The 21,552-nt window shown below is 41.8% G+C and overlaps 1 protein-coding gene across 2 annotated transcripts in view; it reads left to right on the top strand.

Annotated features, from left to right (window-relative positions):
- Positions 1 to 20,822, top strand: part of SLC35F2 (solute carrier family 35 member F2) — a 66,161-nt gene extending 45,339 nt beyond the window's left edge. For both annotated transcript variants that reach the window (XM_012474527.3, XM_064375390.1), the window contains exons 4-8: positions 2,753 to 2,912; positions 4,596 to 4,752; positions 5,346 to 5,398; positions 6,999 to 7,153; positions 17,040 to 20,822. In XM_012474527.3, the coding sequence (XP_012329950.1) occupies positions 2,753 to 2,912; positions 4,596 to 4,752; positions 5,346 to 5,398; positions 6,999 to 7,153; positions 17,040 to 17,225 (711 nt within the window). In that variant the 3' untranslated portion in view covers positions 17,226 to 20,822. The remainder of the gene's footprint in view (positions 1 to 2,752; positions 2,913 to 4,595; positions 4,753 to 5,345; positions 5,399 to 6,998; positions 7,154 to 17,039) is intronic.
- The last annotated feature ends 730 nt before the right edge of the window (positions 20,823 to 21,552 follow it).

The following is a 21,552-nucleotide window of genomic DNA, read 5'->3' as shown; positions in this document are numbered from 1 at the left end:
GAAAATAAGTATTGCCCTGTTGCCCAGGCTGGAGTACAGTGGCACAATCTTGGCTCACTGCAACTTGCGCCTTCCGGGTTCAAGTGATTCTCCTGCCTCAGCCACCTGAGCAGCTGGGATTATAGGCATGTGCCACCACGCCCGGCTAACTTTTTTTTTTCCCCCCTAAGACAGATTCTCACTCTCTCGCCCAGCTGGAGTGCAGTGGCTCAATCTTGGCTTACTGCAGCCTCTGCCTCCCAGGTTGAAGCGATTCTGGTGCCTCAGCCTCCTGTGAGTAGCTGGGATCATAGGCATGTGCCACCATGCCTGGCTGATTTTTTTTTTTTGTGTGTATTTTGAGTAGATAATGAGGTTTTGCCATGTTCGCTAGGATTTTCTCAAACTCCTGACCTCAAGTGATCCTCCTACCTTGGCCTCCCATAGTGCTGGTATTACAGGCATGACCCACCGTGCCTGGCCACCAAGAATACATTTTGAAAAGAAGGTTCACATGACTGAAGGTGAATAGGTATCAGATGAGAAGTCATGGAATGTTAGAGTCGGAGGGAAACTGTGAGATCATTTGGTGTCATCTTTTCATTTTACTTTTTGACTTGGAGAGTGACTGGCTGAGGACCACACAGCTAGCTGGACAGTGTGTGGCTGGGGCCTGAGGTCTCTGGAGCTCTGACCATGACCTACATAGGCAGCTCCCTCAGTGCCCAACAAAAATTGTTAAAGATAGAGCAAATTTAGGTTTGATTTTAAGACACAAGGATAAGGGACTCTTCTGTGGTAGTTCTTAGAGTGTCTTTTTCTGCTTGTTTTCTTCAAGGAATGTAGTTCAGATTTTGTTAAGCCATTATGGTTGGATTCTGCTGGCGTCTTTGGGGACAGGGTATTATCATTTGCATCGTTTAATGTTTTGTTATTCAGGCAGGCTCAATAAAGCACTTAGGAGATTAGAGTTCTGCAGCTGGAATACATAACAAGGCAAGATGCCCATTCCTACACATGGTGCATTGGACTCCACTGGTGCTACTGCAGTGAGAGGCAATCAGTAAACAATCGTGGACAGGATCGAATGGGCTCTGGAGATTTAGGGGCCTGTCTTGTTCAAGACTAAACAGATACAGAGAGAATCAGGGACAAGGTTTGAAACAACAACAGGGTGAGCAATAAAATAGCAGTTTCAGGAGGATTATTAGTATAAAGAATATATTTCTTCCTTGAAAACATTTGAATGCATCAAGAACTTTTTGAATAGATTTTATTCTTGAATGCACATTAAATTTGTGAATTTAGGAATTGAGTGAGTGCACTTTTTTTTATCTTGCGAACAATTTTGGACTTGCTATAATTTTGGCATGCTTAATCCCTCTGCCTTCTGGATGAGTAATATCAGGGGTATAGCCAGTGTTTTCCAGACTGAGGACAACAGGTGATGGAGGAGCACGTGATGAAGATGAGCAAGAGAATTTGCTGTGAGCATGAATGTGTCTCACATGGGGGGGTTGGACGCTTCGTCAGGGACGTGCTGTCTGTTTGCACTCTCATAGTAACCTGTGCTTCTTTGTAGCACTTAGCCCAATTCCACTGAAATATCTGGTTGTGTGATTATTTATTCCACGTCCTTTATAGCTTTGTGTGCTCCTGAGGGCACACTTGATCTGTCCTGTTCACCTCTATTCCTAGCTTCTTTCATGGCATCTCACACATGCAAGGTGTTTAACAAATATTTGTTGACTGAGTAAATGGTTGCATGAAGGAAGATATGTTTGTGTACTGGACTTAAAGATACACACATGGCCGGGTGTGGTGGCTCACACCTGTAATCCCAGCACTTTGGGAGGCCGAGGTGGGTGGATCACCTTAGGTTAGGAGTTCAAGACCAGCTTGGCCAACATGATGAAATCCCATCTCTACTAAACAATACAAAAATTAGCTGGGCATGGTGGCAGGTGCCTGTAATCCCAGCTACTCAGGAGGCTGAGGCAGGGAGAATTGCTTGAACCTGGGAGGCGGAGGTTGCAGTGAGTTGAGATTGTACCACTGCACTACAGCCTGGGCAACAGAGTGAAACTCTCCCTCAAAAAATAAAATAAAATAAAGATATACACAGGTGGGAGCATAGAGGTAAAGTGCACAGGCCTTCGGCAGTCTTGTGTTCAGCAACTGACTCTTCCATTGTATTTTATTATTTATTTTGAGACAGGGTCTCTCTGTGTTGTGAAGGCTGAAGTGCCGTGGCATCATCACAGCTCACTGCAGCCTTGACCTCCTGGGCTCAAGTGATCCTCTCACCTTAGTCTCCCCAATAGCTGGGACTACAGGCATACACCACCACACCCCCAAAATTTTTTTTTTTGTGTGTATATATATATATATATATATATTTTGGTAGAGTCAGAGTTTCACCATGTTGCCCAGGCTGATCTCGAACTCCTGGGCTCAGGCAATCTGCCTGCCACAACCTCTTAAAGTACTGAGATTTTACAGGCATGAGCCACCATGCCCAGCTGTCATCCCATTTTTAACTATGTGATTTTGGCAACTCATTTCACCTCTCTGCCTTCATGTTTTCATGTATAAAATTAGATTGTAATTTCAATCTCATAGAGTTGTGAGGATCAAATGAGTTAATCCAGGTAAAGCTCTTAGTAGAGGGCTGGCAATAATAAATGCTCAATACATACTGAGTCCTATTATTTCTTAATTACCCATCTTTTAGCTAATGAGAGGGGTTTTAAACTGTTCTCTTTCCATGCAGCTTTTGGATTGCTTTGGGATTCCTGTGTTGATGGCTCTGTCCTGGTTTATTCTTTATGCAAGATACAGAGTGATCCACTTCATCGCTGTGGCTGTCTGTCTGTTGGGTGTAGGAACCATGGTTGGAGCAGACATACTCGCAGGGAGGGAAGACAATTCAGGTAAGACGGTGTCACATGTTTGTGCTTTAATCACAGCAGGATTTTATTCATGTTTTCACTTTTATTCTGCAAAGATATAGTAAAAAGCAGAAAATATGTTCTGGTTAACTACATTTTAAATTGTATTTTTAGATTGACTTATATCTGGTATTTTGTAACTACCCCCACACAAAACAATCTGTATGTTCCTACCAGCCTACAGTTTTTCTTCCTTTTTGTCACATTAAGTAGTTTTGTTTGTCTCTTGACAGCAAAGTTTCTTTATATACTTGCAATAATCTTTTGGCTCATACATTTAGATGGGTTATTGGAAAACCTACTGTCAATTCTTGTTTTTTTTTGTTGTTGTTGTTGTTTTCTTCTTCTTTTTTCATCTTCATCCTATTGCAGAATCTTTTTTAAAATTTTTAAAATTTTAAAATTTTTCCTAAGTAGCATCTTAGCAATGTTTGTTTTATCAAAAAAGAAACTCGTTCGCTGGAGTATTTCTTTTTAAGTCACTGTGTAGGTGAGAGCATCTTTGCCATACTTTGGGTTGAATTCAGTTGATAGTATAAAATCTAATTAAGAGCTCTGAATTCATCCAATCTACATACAAGTGAGTTAAATGTCTCCTTGGATTGAGAGGGAAAATTACAGTTGATAATATAAAATCTAATTCAAGTCCAAGAATTCACCCAATGTACAACTGAGTTAAATGTCTCCTTGGATTGAGAGAGAAAATTACAGTTGATAGTATAAAATCTAATTAAAGTCTACGAATTCACCCAATCTATAAGTGAGTTAAATGTCTCCTTGGATTGAGAGAGAAAATTACTTTGAAAGCAGGTTCCCATTTTTCAAATTGACCTACCCCTTCAATGAACTCCATTAATTTGTCATGTCGTGGAATCATTTTCTGAGGCCTTACATTATGATATATACCATCATCTTCTAGCCTGTTAGACTTCTGAGGAGTTAAATTATGAAAAATCACAGCAGAATTGCATCAGAGAGTGAGAAAAGTAAGAGATTTTAAACTTCCAGTAATCAGGCTGGGTGGGGTGGCTCACACCTGTAATCCCAGCATTTTGGAAGGCTGAGCTGGGTGGATCACCTAAGGTCAGGAGTTCAAGACCATCCTGGCCAACATGGTGAAACCTCCATCTCTACCAAAAATACAAAAATTAGTCTAGGCAAAGTGGCTAACACCTGTAATCCCAGTACTTTGGGAGGCGAAGGTAGGCAGATCACTTGAGGTCAGGAGTTCTAGACCAGTCTGGCCAACATGACAAAACCCCTTCTCTACTAAAAATGCGAAAAGTAGCTGGGTGTGGTGGTGCATGCCTGTAATCCCAGCTGCTCGGGAGGCTGAGGCAGGAGAGAAAAGTAGCTGGGTGTGGTGGTGCATGCCTGTAATCCCAGCTGCTCGGGAGGCTGAGGCAGGAGAATTGCTTGAATCTGGGAGGCGGAGGTTGCAGTGAGCCAATATCGTGCCACTGCACTCCAGCCTGAGTGACAGAGCAAAACTGTCTCAAACGCACATGTGCGCGCACGTACGCACACACCCACCCACCTTCTAGTAACCAGTTTCTTCTTCTTTAGAGTCGTTTAAATGAACCCGAGTCAGATGACCGCCTGGAGGCATGCTGTAGAGGTTCACCTGTTGACAGTGTTTTGCTTCTGTGCCTTGTCTTCCTGCAGGGAATGATGTACTGATTGGTGACATCTTGGTCCTTCTTGGGGCTTCCCTCTATGCCATTTCTAACGTTTGTGAAGAATACATCGTGAAGAAGCTGAGCAGACAGGAGTTTTTAGGAATGGTGGGCCTGTTCGGAACAATTATCAGTGGCATACAGCTGTAAGATTCTAAAAGTTTTTCTTAAAACAAAATAAACAAATATATTATAGATGATAACTATTAGTATTCATTGTTTATTTGGCCCATATTTACATTTGAAATTAATATTTGGTTGGTGCAAGAGTAACTGTGGTTTTGCCATTACCTAATAACTTACTGAATGTCTATTAGAGGATTGTTAAAACATCAAGAATTATTCCCTATTTTCCTAAACATGTGTGATGCTTATAGGTTCCTGATAACGATGTGGTAAAGGCATTTACCAGTAAGGAGTTTTATTTTTTAGTTATTTCCAGAAAATATTAACACATTAGCTTCCTAAGCTTATTCGAAAACAAAGCATAATATCGTATTTTTCCTCCTATAATTGACTATTACTACAGAGTACCTGTAAGGGAGTCAAACATATCTTTATGAGCTCCTTTGGTTTTATTCTTTGTCATTTTTATTAAAGATAGTTATTTTTATATTCTACGACAAATTCAAAAGTCAATATAGTTCCTCATTTTAGCTGAAGTATAGTAACTAAAATGCTTATAAAATAGTGAAAATTAGTATGTGGATCTCTCTGTGACCTCTTGTTTTAATCTCAGATTGATTGTGGAATATAAGGATATTGCCAGCATTCCCTGGGACTGGAAAATTGGTATGTAAAGATATCATAATTCCTTTTAGTCAGCATTCTTTTCTTTATCTAACAAATGAACATCTAGGAATATGTGCATTTTTATATGCATTTGTAAAATGCATATAAAATACAAAATACATTTATAAAAATGTACTTTAATAATAATTTTAATATTTAGACATCTTTGTAAAATCCCAGAGTGATTTGATACATGTCAGCTATAATGGTTTACATTGAGTTTTCTCTGAAAATTGGTAGATAAACTTCCATAAAAGTTAATTCTTAATCTTTACCTGTAGGAATAGCCTTTGGTTACTAGGAATCCTGAACAAGGCTGGAGATTGACCTTTGGTCAAACCAGCTTTTTTTTTGAGCTGGAGTCTCATTCTATCGCCCAGCTGGAGTGCGGTGGTGTGATCTCGGCTCACTGCAACCTCCACCTCCTGGGTTCAAGCGATTCTCCTGCCTCAGCCTCCCGCGTAGCTGGGACTGTAGGTGCCTGCCACCATGTCTAGCTAATTTTTGTATTTTTAGTAGAGATGGGGTTTCACCATGTTTGCCAGGATAGTCTCAATTTCCTGACCTCATGATCGACCTACCTTGGCCTCCCAAAGTGCTGGGATTACAGGCATGTGCCACTGTCCCCAGCCCAAACCAGCTTTCAAATTAGATCTGTATCTTGGGTCCCAAACTTCTCGTGAAGTTTGTTTGCTTGATATAAATTGTGAAGCATTGATCTGAATTGTTGATGGTGTGGAATCTCCCCCACCTCCCATTGCTCCTGTCATCTGATATTCCTAGGCATCTGCATAAATAAATAAAGGAAGAGAAAATGGTGATGGGACAGTCAGAAAAGATTTGAACCTGGTTTAATGATGGGGTGTGGAGAAGTTAAGTAGTACACAGGTGTCACTGAAGATTATCTACCATGCTTGATAATTTAATTCAATGAAATAGATTGCCAGAGAGAGAGAGAGAGAGAGAGAGAGAGTGTGTGTGTTGAGTATGGGATGAGATTAAAGAACTGGTTGCAAAGCAGAGATACTGCTAATGTAGTCAACATGCACACCGTGAGCACTGTCCTAAGGATAATTATATTGTGCTTCCTTGGAGCATTTAATTTAATGAGATGAACAAAATACAGTGGGCGTAATAACTGTCTTTGATGTCTTTAAAGATACTTTATTCTGAATCCAATTATATAAATCCCGTCCAACCAAACAAAAGCAAAAAAAGATAATGAATGATTTTACTTGACTCGAGTTGTTGATTCTGCCTTTATTGGCCTTTTATCGCAGGCATCACTCTGTCCTGGGAGGATGCACAGCAAGGGGTATAAGAGCTGTGGACTCAGTCACACCATAAGCAGGATTTTCTGGCCTTGCTCATCTAATACCTTGTTGGATTTTTGAGGTCCTTTATCTACATCACGACTTGCTATGAATATTATTTTTTCCAGAGAGCTTCATGGTCTCATTTGCAATGCTGACTGTTAACAAGGGGCTTTGTAGATAATGTGTTAAAGGGTTAGGGAGTTTTATGTGGCAGCCAAGCCTCAAACTCCTTTGTCTTCTGATTTCTTGCCCTAATATTAGATATTCCTTTTTGTTTTTCGCAGCCCTGCTGTTCGTGGCATTTGCCCTGTGTATGTTTTGCCTGTACAGCTTCATGCCATTGGTGATTAAAGTCACTAGTGCCACTTCTGTCAACCTGGGCATCCTGACAGCGGACCTCTACAGCCTTTTCTTTGGACTCTTTCTGTTTGGCTATAAGGTAAACAAATAGATCATGTTTAAAGAACACTTGCTTGAATCCAAAAAATGTAGCAAGTTTCTTCAAGTCGCTAGATCAAAAAATAAGACCTTATTCTCTTGGCAAGAATTTCACTGGTCAGGCCTCCCTTACTGCTTCAGAATTAGAAAAGTGGTTCACATAAATTGCCCTCCTAGGGTTTTCCTAAAGGGTAAAATACATGGATTTCATCTTCAACGGTATGGCCCAGGGCACTAGCTTATGGAAGTGTTAACACACGTTGCCAGGTGATAAACAAGCAGACCCAGAGCTGCTGCTGACCTTGAGGGAGAATGTAACTTAGCCTGAGCACTAGGTGCTTTTCCATTCACTCTTTTTCCTTGGTACACAAAAGTCTGGAGTACCTGATGGAAAGGGAAAAGAGGTGGCCAGCTTATAATGCGTGCGTGATTAGAATGGTTCCGTCTTTGATAGTAATTTTATATCTTAAAGGTAATTCAGTCCGGTGGTGTTTCAGACCTTTTCTATCCACATCATCACCGCATTTACAAGCGTAACCTGCTGCCATCAGCAATGGGTTCTATTACGTGTACTAATTCTCAAGGCAGGTGGGTTGGGAGGGAATATATCAGTGTCTTCAGGGGAAGCAAGAGAACAAATACAGAGTTTGAAAAAATAGCATCCTCCAAGAGTCTGATACACCTTCCCTTGATAATTACTGATTGAGCCATTCATTTTATTTATATTTTATTTTTTTGAGACAGAGTTTTGCTCTTGTTGCCCAGGCTGGAGGACAGTGGCGAGATCACGGCTCACCGCAACCTCTGCCTCCCGGGTTCAAGCGATTCTCCTGCCTCAGCCTCCTGAGTAGCTGGGATTACAGGCCTGTGCCACCAAACCCAGCTAATTTTTCGTATTTTTAGTAGATATAGGATTTCACCATGTTGGCCAGTCTGGTTTCGAACTTCTGACCTCAGGTTCCGCCTCCGCCTCCAAAAGTGCTGGGATTACAGGCATGAGCCACCACACCTGGCCCATTCTTTTAAAAATATTAAGCCCCTTGATTAAAAATTGGGAACCTCAGTCATTTATACCTATTATTTATATTATAAATGAAAACTGAGAAATTAAAAAAATTAACTCATTAAGAAAATAATTCATCATACATTAGCATAACAATTTTATGAAAAACTACTTTTCAAAATAAAAAAAATGGTGAGAAGAGTCATTGATTTATATTTTTTAAAAATCTCTTTACTGTGTGGCTTACTAGAAAACAGCTGGATTCTCACATCTGCTTCTTCCTTCTGCCTTGTGATATCACATCATGTAGCCTGTAGAACATTTCATTGTGCACTTGTAAGAAGATGAAAGTGAAAAGGGAAAACAGTGTTTTAGTAGTATAGTAATAATAGTTTCGAGGGCTGGGCATGGTGGCTCACTCCTGTAATCTCCGCACTTTAGGAGGCTGAGGCAGGTGGATCACCTGAGGTCAGGAGTTCGAGACCAGTCATGGCCAATATGGTGAAACACCGTCTCTACTAAAAATACAAAAATTAGCTGGGCGTGGTGGCGCATGCCTATAATCCCAGCTATTCGGGAGGCTGAGGCAGGAGAATCGCTTGAACTCAGGAGGCGGAGGTTGCAGTGAGCCGAGATTGCACCATTGTACTCCAACCTCGGTAACAAGAGCTAAACTCTGTCTAAAAAAAAAAAAAAAGTAACAATAGCTTTGACTATATAGATTCCTCCCAGGGTTTTGAGTTCCCTCAAGGATTTTGGATTATACTTTGAGCACCCCTGCTTTAGAAATCTCTCTTTTCAGCCTGGACAACATGGCAAAACCCCATCTCTCCAACAAAATACAAAAAAAAAAAAAAAAATTAGCCAGACGTGGTAGTGTGCACCTATAGTTCCAGCTACTCCAGAGAGAGGCTGAAGTGGAGGATCACTTGGGCACAGGGAGGTCGAGGCCATAGTGAGCTGTGATCTGATCACACCACTGCACTCCAGCCTGGCTGTCAGAGTGAGACCCTGTCTCCAAAAAAAAGAAAAAGAAAAAGAGAAAAGATATCTGTCTTTTCTCAGTATGCCTTCAGTAAAGGATTCCTATCTTCCTGACAGTCATTTGAGCAGATAGAATGTTGGCTGTTACCTGATAATTTTAGTTTCAGTATGGGCAATCAACTATATTTCTTTGTCCTTGTAAAATTTTATATCCAAACAAATCCTTATTTATGCTATTCCCAGATATTGGCCATGAGCTTACAATACTTAGCTGAATTACTGATACATTAAGCTCAGTGGGTTCTCAGAAATTTCTGCTTAAAGCGTATAAACTTTTTTGCTTTGCAAGGTTACATGTGAAGGAACTAGCTGTTATCTTTTCAGACTTGCTGGTTAAGGTGTTCCTGAACTAAGACTGAAGGAGTATTTATAACTTATTGGTAATATCATTAAGAAAAAGTCAAAGTGAATCAGAGAAGTCATCCTGATGCGCCCAGATTTTTTTCTGAGAGCCAAATTGTCACAGACTACAGTCAGCCTGTTTTTCTGTGCTGCATTTCATCTGGCTACCACTAGGGGTGCTGCTGTTTCCATATAGCAATTCCAGGCTAGTTGGTGGCTGGCTATAGTTTCAACTGTTTTTAACTTTAAAATGAAAAATCCCCTTTTATGTCATTTTTTTCAGCCACATAACTTTAAACTACTATTTTCAGAATCAGAGCATGCAGTTGATAAATTCCTTTCCAGTTCTTTTGTGTTTCTTTGTCCCTGCACGTCTAATAGTTCATTCTTAGATCAGATTTTTACTGTTTTCGGTCAAAGGTCGTTTCAAGACTTATGGAGCAAAGGGCAGGTCTTCTGAAATCTAAAGAAAGAGTACATTACAGAGGTAGAAAAAACTCAGAGGATAATGAAGACACCTAGCACTTTACAAGTGGTTTTTTTGTTTTGTTTTCTTTTCTTTTGCGACAGAGTCTCGCTCTTTTGCCCAAGCTGGTGTGCAGTGGTGTGATCTCAGCCCACTGCAACTTCTGAATTCTGGGTTCAAGCGATTCTTGTGCCTCAGCCCTCCGAATAGCTGGGATTACAGGTGCCTACCACCAAACCTGGCTAGTTTTTGTATTTTTAGTAGAGACGGGGTTTCACCACGTTGGCCAGGCTGGTCTCCAGCTCCTGAGCTCAAGCGATCCACCTGCCTTGGCCTCCCGAAGTGCTGAGACCACAGGGCATGAACCACTGAGCCTGGCCAAGAAGTAGTTTTAAAGACAGATCATAAGCTTGATATACTACCAATTTTAAAAATTGTGTCTAAAATAACTTTAGCTATAATTTTTTTAAGCAGACAGTTGAAAAAGAGGTTCAGAATGTTTTACACTCATCTGTGTCAGACATTTTTTTTTTTTCCTGTTTTTTGCTTTTATTTATTTTTTCAGCTATTACCGAGTCCTCTTGACGGCATGTGTCAGGCCTTAAGCACACTGCCTCTCCTGAAATTGATCTTGAGTAGATATCTGCTAATAAAGTAGCCACAAGAAACTTCCTGCATAGATCCAGACACAAAGAATTTTACAAGAGAAAAAAGTAATAGCCTCTAATTCAGGAGACTTACCTCACTTGATCTCTTTATTAGTCTCTCCATGCTAATAAAAGTGACTCAATTTAATCAGCTGGCTTCTTCAGAGAGACATGATAGTTTTTCTTCTGAACATTTAAAAGCCACCAAACAAAATATAACCAGTTTTGAACAAGTTATATAGGTTTTTTCACAGGTAACAATGAACATTTTATGGGACAGTATGACTACCTTTTCAAAATACCAACTTCAGGCCGGGCGTGGTGGCTCACACCTGTAATCCCAGCACTTTGGGAGGTCGAAGTGGGTAGATCACTTGAGGTCAGGAGTTTTGCCTGGCCAACATGGTGAAACCCTGTCTCTACTAAAAGTACAAAAATTAGCCAGGTATGGTAGCATGTGCCTGTAATCCCAGCTACTCAGGAGGCTGAGACAGGGGAATCACTTGAACCCAGGAGGCAGAGGTCACAGTCAGCCGAGATAGCACTGTTGCACTCCAGCCTGGGTGACAGAGCAAGACTCTGTCTCGAATAATAATAATAATAATAATAATAAATAAATAATACCACCTTTAAAAGTTGAGAGTACTCCAAATAGCTCTAACTTCCCCTAATGTTCTCTGAATCAATTTTTTTCCCAACAAACATTTATTAAACACCAGCTATGTGTTGGGCCCTGTGCTATATATTAGATCCAAGAATGAAAATCAGTGGTAGGAAATTATAGTTGATTGCTCAGCTCGACATTATTATTGGTTTCGCATTCTCATTGAATCCAGGAAATATTTTCCTGTTGGGGAGGGCTGTGGCTATTGCATTCCTTAAGGAATTCTTAAGGTTTAACGTAGAGAAATAATTGAGCATCTGTAAAAAATTAGCACGTTAAAGCTGTTGGTGACCCGAGGAGCCCACAGCTGGATGTGACCAGCAATCTACTTAATACTCATTTCAGAAAATTAGTTTTTTCTTTTATCTTTGGGAGTATATCTTGCTTTTTTAATTTTTTCTTTTTTTTTTTTTTGAGACGGAGTTTCGCTCTTGTTACCCAGGCTGGAGTGCAATGGCACGATCTCAGCTCACCGCAACCTCCACCTCCTGGGTTCAAGCAATTCTCCTGCCTCAGCCTCCTGAGTGGCTGGGACTACAGGTGTGCACCACCATGCCCGGCTAATTTTTGTATTTTTTTAGTAGAGACGGGGTTTCACCATGTTGACCAGGATAGTCTTGATCTCTTGACCTCGTGATCCACCCACCTCGGCCTCCCAAAGTGCTGGGATTAGAGGCATGAGCCACCGCACCCGGCCCTTCATTTTTTTTTCTTTTCTTTTCCAAACTGCCTATGGAGTTAAATTTTTTTCTTTTTAGCAACAGGGTCTCACTGTGTTGCCCAGGCTGGCCTCAAACTCCTGGGCTTGAGCGATCCTCCCATCTTAGCCTCCTGAGTAGCTGGGACTGCAGATGCCTGCCACTGTGCTCAGCTAGCTTGCTTGCTTTTTCTTCTCTCCCCATCTCTCTCTCTCTCTCCTTCCACTCCTTCCTTCCTTCTCATCTTCTTTATCTTCCTTTTCCCTCCTTCCCTAGCCCATTCTGTTTTCTTGTTTTTATCTGTCATTCTCCTTATTTGAACTTTTTATTGGGCATAACATGAAACCTAAGCTAATTTAAAACTATTTATTGGTGTGAATAAAATAGCATACCCCTATTCTTAATTTTTTATTTATATAAATATGCATACTTATGGGATATATGAGACATTTTGTTACATGCATAGACTGTGTACAAGTCAGGGTGTTTGAGATGTCCATCACCTCAAGTATTCATCATTTCTATGTATCGGGAACATTTCCAGTCCTCTCTTCTAGCAGTTTTGAAACATACAATACAATATTGTTAACTATAGTCAACCTACTCTGCTGTCAAACATTAGAGCTTATTTTATTCCTTCTATCTACCTATATGTTTGTATGCATTAAACAACCTTCCTTGGCCTGGGCGTGGTGGCTTATGCCTGTAATTCCACCACTTTAGGAGGCCAAGACACAAGGATTTCTTGAGCTTAGGAGTTTGAGACCAGCCTGGGGCAACATGCATAACACTGTCTTTACAAAAATAAAATAAAATTATATACACACACACACACACACACACACACACAAATCAGCCACGTATGATGGTGCGCACCTGTAGTCCCAGCTACTTGGGAGGCCGAGGTGGGAGGATCACTTTGGATCCTCTGCCTTGGGAGACAGAGGTTGCAGTGAGCTGAAATTGAGCTACTGCACCCCTGCTTGGGTGACAGAGCCAGACCCTGTCTCAAAACAACAACAACAACAAAACCTAACCTCTTTATCTCGCACCCCCAACCCACACATCCTCCTCAGCCTCTGGTATCTGTCATTCTATTCTCTACCTCCACAAAATGGACTTTTTAAGCTCCCACATATGAGTGTAACATGCATTATTTGTCTCTCTGTGCCTTGGCTGAATTCATTTAACATAATGACCTCTAGTTCCATCCACGTTGCTGCAAATGATAGGATTTCATTTTTTTTTTTTTGGCTCAATAGTATTCCATTGTGTTTATATAACATATTTTCTTTATCATTTGTCCACTGATGGCCACTTAGGTTGATTCCGTATCTTTGCTATTGTGAATAGTGCTGCAGTAAACAACTGAGTGCAGGTATCTCCCTTTTCTCTTCCTTTGGATAAATACCCAATAGCCGGATTGCTGGATTGTATGGTACTTCTATTTTTAGTTTGTTGAGAATTTAAATACTGTTTTCCATAGTGGCTGTACTCTACTAATTTATATTTCCACCAGCAGTGTTTAAGAGTTCCCTTTTCTTTTTTTCTTTTCTTTCTTTCTTTTTTTTTGAGACAGAGTTTCGCTCTTGTTACCCAGGCCGGAGTGCAATGGCTCGATCTCGGCTCACCGCAACCTCAGCCTCCTGGGTTCAAGCAATTCTTCTGCCTCAGCCTCCCGAGTAGCTGGGACTACAGGCGTGCGCCACCATGCCCAGCTAATTTTTGTATTTTTAGTAGAGACGGGGTTTCACCATGTTGACCAGGATGGTCTCGATCTCTTGACCTCGTGATCCACCCGCCTCGGCCTCCCAAAGTGCTGGGATTATAGGCGTGAGCCACCGTGCCTGGCCTCCCTTTTCTTTTTTTCTTTTTTTGAGACAGAGTTTTTGCTCTGTTGCCCAGGCTGGAGTACAATGGCACAATCTCGACTCACTGCAGCCTCCACCTCCTGGGTTCAAGTGATTCTCCTGCCTTCACCTCCCATGTAGCTGGGATTACAGGTGCCCACCACCACGCCTGTCTAGTTTTTATATTTTTAGTATAGACAAGATTTCACCATGTTGGCCAGGCTGGTCTCGAACGCTTGACCTCAGGTGATCCACCTGCCTTTGCCTCTCAGAGTGCTAGGATTACAAGTGTGAGCCACCGCCCCTGGCCTAAGAGTTCCTTTTCTACACATCCTTGACAGCATGTTATTTTTTGACTTTTTAATAATGGCCATTCTAACTGGGGTAAGATGATATCTCATTGTGGCTTTGATTTGCATTTTCCTGATGATTAGTGATGCCGAACATTTTTTCGTATACCTCTTGGCCATTTATGTCTTCTTTTGAGAAATGTCTATTCATGTACTTTTTTAAATGATTATTTGTTTTCCACTCCTGAGTTGTTTGAGGTGTATACTCTGGATATTAGTCCTTTGTTGGATGAATAGTTTGCAAATATTTTCTCTCCTTCAAGAGGTTATCTCTTCATTGTTGATTGTTTTCGTTGCTGTGCAGAAGCTTTTTAGTTTAATATAGTCTCATTTGTCTGTTTTTGTTTTTGTTACCTCTGCTTTTGAGATGTTAGCCATAAAATCTTTGTCTAGACCAATGTCCTAAAGTGTTTTCTTTTAGTAGCTTTTTAGTTTTGGGTCTTACATTTAAGTCTTTAATCCCATCTTGAATGGATTTGTTTTTATATGATGAGAGATAGTTCAGTTTCATTTTATGCAGATACCATGCTGTTCTGGTTGCCCAGGATTGCTTTGGCTATTTGGGCCCTTTTGTGGTTCCATATGAATTTTAGGATTGTGTTTTCTATTTATGTGAAAAATAACATTGATACTTAGATAGGGATTGCATTGAATTTATAAATTGCTTTGGGTAGTATGCTCCTTTTAATGAGATTAATTCTTCTAAACCATGAGCATGGGTTTTCCATTTGTGTCATCTTTAATTTATTGCATTAGGGTTTTGTAGCTTTCCTTATAGAGGTCTTTCACCTCCTTGGTTAAATTCATTCCTAGTTATTTTATTTTGTGTAGCTGTTGTGAATGGGATTCCCTTCTTGATTTCTATCTCACTACTTCATTATTAGTGTATAGAAAGGCTACTGATTTTTATATGTTGATTTTGTATCCTACAACTTAACCTAATTTACTGATTAGATCTAAGAGCTATTTTGTGGTGTCTTTAGGTTTCTCTGGATATAAGATCATGTCATCTACAAAGAGGGATAGTTTCACTACTTCTTTTCTAATTTGGATGCCTCTTATTTCTTTTTCTTGCCTCATTGCTCTGGCTAGGACTTCCAGCACTAAGTTGCATAGGAGTGATGAAAGAGGGTGTTCTTGTTTTGTTCCAGTTCTTAGAAGTAAGGCTTTTTTATATTTTCCCTGTTCAGTATGATGTTAGTTCGTTCATTCCTAATTTAAAGTCATGTTTGCAGGATTAATCACAAGTTGAGTTTGCTTTTTCCAACTGAAAGAAAGAAAAAAGGCCCTGGGTATTTGATTACACATTAATTACACTACATATTTTCTCTAATTTTTAATATACCATGCTTGGTCAGTCTTTAGCCATTCTCTTTCTGTGCCTTATCATGTTGCTAAAAATACATACTCATTTAATACTTCAACTTTTGTATGGATTGCCAGCTCAAATAAGAGCACATATACAAATTTCTTAATAGAATTTATTTAGACTTTTGGGGTATGACATTTTTCCATATATATATATACACACACACACACACACACACACACACACACACACACACACATATCCCCCCAATGAATTAGTGTTCTGTCCTCATTGCATTTTGCTCTGGGTGGTGGTTTTCAGTCATAAGAAGGAGAAGGGAAGGAGGTTGGGGAAGGTCACCAAAAACTCCATCCATACTTATGGTATGTTTGTCAGAATGGGCTTCTGTTCTATTTGGTCCTTCTGGGAGCAGTGTATGAGACAACCTCTTGCAGGACTCTGTTCCCTATGACTGTCCTCACTGGATCTTACACTAGTCACCCCTTTGGGCTTTGGACTCTTCTGATATCTAGGCTCTTTCTAGCTCTAAAATTCTGAATCTGCTCAGTCCACCATAAATTTTACTATGTAATACTTGCCTACAGAGACAAGATAATGTATTAAATTTTAGCAAAATGATTTTCATTGAATAGCATACATTTAGATGCTGTTGAGCAGATGTGACTCCTGTACTTCCACATTCCTTCAGTCTTATGTTCCTCTGTTTCGTACCAATATTGTAAACTGTGTCTGGGGTCTGAATGGGGTTCTCTTGTGGTATCCATGATGACCACCATTGTCTCCACTGAGTGGGACTATATACAGAGTGGGGTGTAGCTGGATTATGACAGAGACAAGCAAAGGTTCCATTTCTCCTAAAGATCCAAGGATACAGGTGGCTGGTGTGCCAGGTGCTGTTGGCAGTCCCAGCATTCACCAGCACATGTGGGAGGGTTTTGTGCATTACCATCTCCTTAGGCAACTTTCAGAGAAAAGATCATGAGGCCAGGCATGAATCCCCTGAACTTTGGGAGCCTGAGGTGGGCAGATTGCTTGAGCTCAAGTGTTCAAGACCAGCTGGGCAACATGGAGAAACCCTGTCTCTACAAAAAACACAAAAATTAGCCAGGTGTGATGATGAGCGCCTGTGGTCTAAGCTGATCTGGAGGCTGAGGTGGGAGGATTGCTGGAGCCTGGGAGGTGGAGGTTGCAGTGAGCCAAGATTGCACCACTGTATTCCAGCCTGGGCCACAGAGTGAGAATCTGTCGGAAAGGAAAGGAGAGGAAAAAGGGAAGGGGAGGGAAAAGGGAAGGGAAAGGGGAAAGGAAGGGAAGGGGAAAAGGAAGGAAAAAGGAAAGGAAAGGAAAAGAGAGGAGGAGGAGGAGAGGGAGGGAGGAAGGAAGTAAGCAAAGGATTATGAGAAGGTAATCCTCAAAGCACAGTTGACAAAAGCCAGCAGCAAAGATGTGTATGTGAGGGGCACAATTCACTGCCTGTTCTTCTCTTTTCCTAGTTTTCAGGACTCTACATCCTGTCCTTCACTGTCATCATGGTGGGGTTTATCCTGTACTGCTCTACCCCGACTCGCACGGCCGAGCCAGCTGAAAGCAGTGTGCCTCCGGTCACCAGCATTGGGATCGACAACCTGGGGCTGAAGCTGGAGGAGAACCTCCAGGAGACCCACTCCGCTGCCTTGTAGCTGGAGAAGATGGTGCACCTCTGCCCCACCAGGATAAGGCAGAGCCTGCTGCCTGCTGAGGGGACACTTGGGGAAACAGCAGACTCAGAGTGGATACTCTACACCCCTGGGTTGGATCCAGTGGTTAGATTTTAGAAGGGAATGCTAAACAAAGTTCAAAAGTAGAAATACCAAAATAGAGCAGAAACCAAGCTAAGAGTGTGTTTCTGTGTTTGAGGACCAATACCTGCTCGTGTTGGGGAGATGAGGTGTGGACCGCACACTGGGGTCTTAGAGGCACCAGTGGGAAAGCAGGATGGGGGAGAGATCCAGCAGTGAGCCAGCGGCAGGCCAGGGTGGGAAAGCAGGCTGTCCAGTCTGGGCTTGGTGGTCCGGAACAGGGGCAGCTCACGGTGGCTCCGGAGTATGTCAGAGGCTTCGAGTTCTTTTCTGCTGAGGCAGTCATTGTCCACAGGCCTTTCGGTACAGATGAGGCCTGGGGGCTGACTGCATATGGCAGAAAATGGGTGGGTCAGCCCTTGAAAAGTCCTGAGATCTAAGTGTGAGTACTACACAAGCATTAAACTGGACCGCAGTAAACCTGGGAATCCTCCTGCAATTGTTTTGTTTGTTGTTGTTTGAGACACAATCTTGCTCTGTTGCCCAGTTCACTGCATCCTCTGCCTCCCGGGTTCAAGTGATTCTTGTGCCCCAGCCTCTCGCGTAGCTGGGATTACAAGCATGTGCCCCCACACCCAGCTAAGTTTTATATTTTTAGTAGAGATGGGGTTTCACCATGTTGCCCGGGCTGGTCTTGAACTCCTGACCTCAAGTGATCCACCCGCCTTGACCTCCCAAAGTGCTGGGATTACAGGTGTAAGCCAGCGTGCCTGGCCTGTTTTGTTTTTATAGAGACACGGGGTTTCGCCATGGTGTCCAGGCTAGTCTCAAACTCCGGAGCTCAAGCGATCTGCCCACCTCGGCATCACAAAGTGCTAGGATTACAGTATGAGCCACTGTGCCTGGCCTATTTAGTTTTTTAAAACATTTCTCCATCATTCATTCCGGGTCCCAGAGCAAACTCCCTCTGCTCTCAGAGCTTAACACTGGATATGTATTCCACAGTTTCAGTCCCAGATCATACGCTCTAAGATTTCTCATCCATATATATGTGGATGCCATCCTTTCTAAAAACTAAACATGACCTCCTAGAATGTTCCTATTGATCTCATTTTATTTAGCGTCAGCTCAAGAAACTCCTCTTACTGTACATTATCACAACAAAGAAAAAGCTTTGTTTTTATAACTGGTTAAAAACAAGAAAAGACTATTGTCAAAATGAAAATACAAAATTAATGATTTCTCACCAAAGAGTTTGCCTGGGAGCCTCTAGCTGTTAAGAGAGGATAATATTACTCCTTCTTATCAAAAATTTATAATGCCATGTGATTTTTATGATACTTCAATACAAAGTGTTAATATGTATCATCACTATAATAACCAACAAAATGCCACTTTAAGAAAACTGTAAATTTTTTGTAAAAATGTAAGAAAGAAATGGGGAGTGAGTGTTCACATCATTAAAAGGCTTTGAATTCATGGAAATACATCAACTATATGGTTTCTTTGATTAACCAGTTCCCCTTGTGGATTTTTTTTTCCAGTAAAACCATCCTTCAAATCCCTTGCGGATTTTTTTTTTTTTTGAGACAGAGTCTTGCTCTGTCACCCAGGCTGGAGTGCAATGGCGCCATCTCAGTTCCCTGCAACCTCTGCCTCCCAGGTTTAGCAATTCTCCTGCCTGGACTACAGGCACGCGCCACCATGCCCAGCTAATTTTTGTATTTTTAGTAGAGACGGGGTTTCACCATGTTGGCCAGGCTGGTCTTGAACTGACCTCACGTGATCCACCCACCTCAGCCTCCCAAAGTGCTGGGATTACAGGCATGAGCCACCGCGCCTGGCCCCCTTGTGGATTTTGAATGACTTGATATATTCAGTATTTCTTCATATTCAATTTTTCAGAGTCATATCCTCTGTGGGGTGAGGCAAGCCTGTCTATTTAGGGACTATGCTGGGATTCAAGGGAATTCAGAGCAAGCTCACAGATCATTTGCAGGAATAAACATTTTCCAATTCTGAATTACCACAATGAGTTTTTCACTTTCTTGAATGAAGGAAGCTTTCATTTTCTGCAACCAATTGAAACTGCCTTTTCCGGGGTGGGGCGGGGGCAGTTGGGGAACTGCCTTTTCCTTTTTTTTTTTTTTTTTGAGATAGAGTTTTGCTCTGTCATCCAGGCAGGAGTGCAGTGACACCATCTTGGCCCACTGCAACCTCTGCCTCCCCGGAGCAATTCTCCTGTCTCAGCCTCCCAAGTGGCTGGGACTACAGGTGCTCGCCACCATGCCCGGCCAGGTTTTGTATTTTCAGTAGAGACGGGATTTCACCATATTGGTCAGGCTGGTCTCGAACTCCTGACCTCAGGTGATCTGCCACCTCAGCCTCCCAAAGTGCTGGGATTACAGGCGTGAGCCACCGCGCCCGGCAAAACTGCCTTTTCAATTGATGTTTGGTTTCGCTGCCTAATATTAACAACTATCAGAGTGGGCAAGGTTATGTTAAAATGTTTGTTTGACTCTTTTGGGAAGACTTTCAGTTTAATTAGCATACTGATGGTTTATTTTTAAATTTGTGCTATTTTGCTCACTGTTTCATTTTATTTTCACCAGTGACAGCTGCAGTCAGAACTGCAGTTGCTGATCCTCCATCTCTAAGATTGCTGTTTGGTGAGCAGGGTCATTCACAAAGTCTTTGGTTACATATTTAGGTGTTTAGCATACATACACATCATGATGGACTTTAGAAAAAGGAGGTAGGTGGGTGCAGTGGCTTACATCTGTAATCCCAGCACTTTGGGAAGCTGAGGTGGGCAAATTACTTGAGGCCAGGAGTTTGAGACCAGCTAGGGTAACATGGTAAAACCCTGTCTCTACTAAAATACAAAAATCAGCTGGGCATGGTGGCACGTACCTATAGTCCCATCTACTTGGGAGGCTGAGGCTGGAGGAACATGAGCCTGGGAGGTCGAGGCCCCAGTGAGCCAAGATCATGTCACTGCACTTCAGCCTGGGCAATAGACCCTGTCGCAAAAAAGAAAAAAGGAAAAAGGAGGTAGCATTTTTTGAACCCTAGGAAACCATCAAATCTCAACTCATCTCTGTCAACTTTTATAGATATACTTTGTTAACATATTCAAAAGCATAAAATTAAACATTTTTAGAGAATGAACTCTGATGTACATATATTAGAAAATACACCACCGTAAGTAAAGGTTAATGTTTTAACATAATTGAGTTATCTTACTTCAATCTGAGTGTTCGTGGAGAAACCTGAAGTCACCCCTTATGAATAATATGATTAATATCCCTCCTCACTAAACAAATGTTGAATGTTTATTGTGTCCAAGTAGTTTATTTTCTATGTATGTATACCAGTTTATTAAAAAGGATACAGATGAAGAGATTTGTAGGGCAAGGTATGGGGGAAGGGGTGAGGGGCTTTCATGCTCTCCCTGGGTGCACCACTTTCTAGGAACCTTCATGGTTTCAGCTATCAGAAGCCCCCTGACCTCAATTCTCTTGGGTTTGTTTTGTTTTATTTTTTTGAGAGGAGCTTGCTCTGTCACCCAGGCTGGAGTGCAGTGGTGCGATCTTGGCTCACTGCAATGTCCACCTCCTGGGTTCAAGCAATTCTTGTGCCTCAGCCTCCTGAGTAGCTTGCACTACAGGCATGAGCCACCTATGCCCAGTTATTTATTTTTGTATTTTTGGTACAGACGGGGTTTCACCATGGTGGCCAGGCTGGTCTCAAACTCCTTCACTCAAGTGAGCTGCCTGCCTTGGCCTCTCAAGTGCTGGGATTATAGGCTGAGCCACTGTGCCTGGCCCTCTTGTGTTTTTATAGAAGTTTCAAGATTCAGCATTCCTTCCCCCAGGGTATAGAGCAGGATTCTCTCTGCAGAGGGTCTGAACACTCACAATCAGAAAATTGGGCAAGGTTAGAGTCCTGCCTCCGGGCAGGTGAAAGGAGGGCAGGAGGAAGATTCTGTTTCCTGAGGCCTAACTCACCCAACATAACAAAAGACTGTAATGGGGCTATGGGAGTTAGGAATGAGGAACTGGATGGAAACTAATATATATCATTACATCATAGGCCACGCCTGGTTTTCAACCATGGATCCCTTACAGCAAAACAAATATACACCATCTTTAACAATTAGTTCAGTCAGGCTGGGCGTGCTGGCTCACACCTATAATCCCAGCGCTTTGGGAGGTGGGTGGATCAT

Source organism: Aotus nancymaae, unplaced genomic scaffold (assembly GCF_030222135.1).
Source record: "Aotus nancymaae isolate 86718 unplaced genomic scaffold, 86718_ANA_hifiasm-v0.15.2.pri h1tg000012l, whole genome shotgun sequence".
In the NCBI taxonomy this organism is placed as follows: Eukaryota; Metazoa; Chordata; class Mammalia; order Primates; family Aotidae; genus Aotus; species Aotus nancymaae.
The sequence above is the reverse complement of the archived record's forward strand: the minus strand, read 5'-3'. Positions and strand labels throughout refer to the sequence as shown.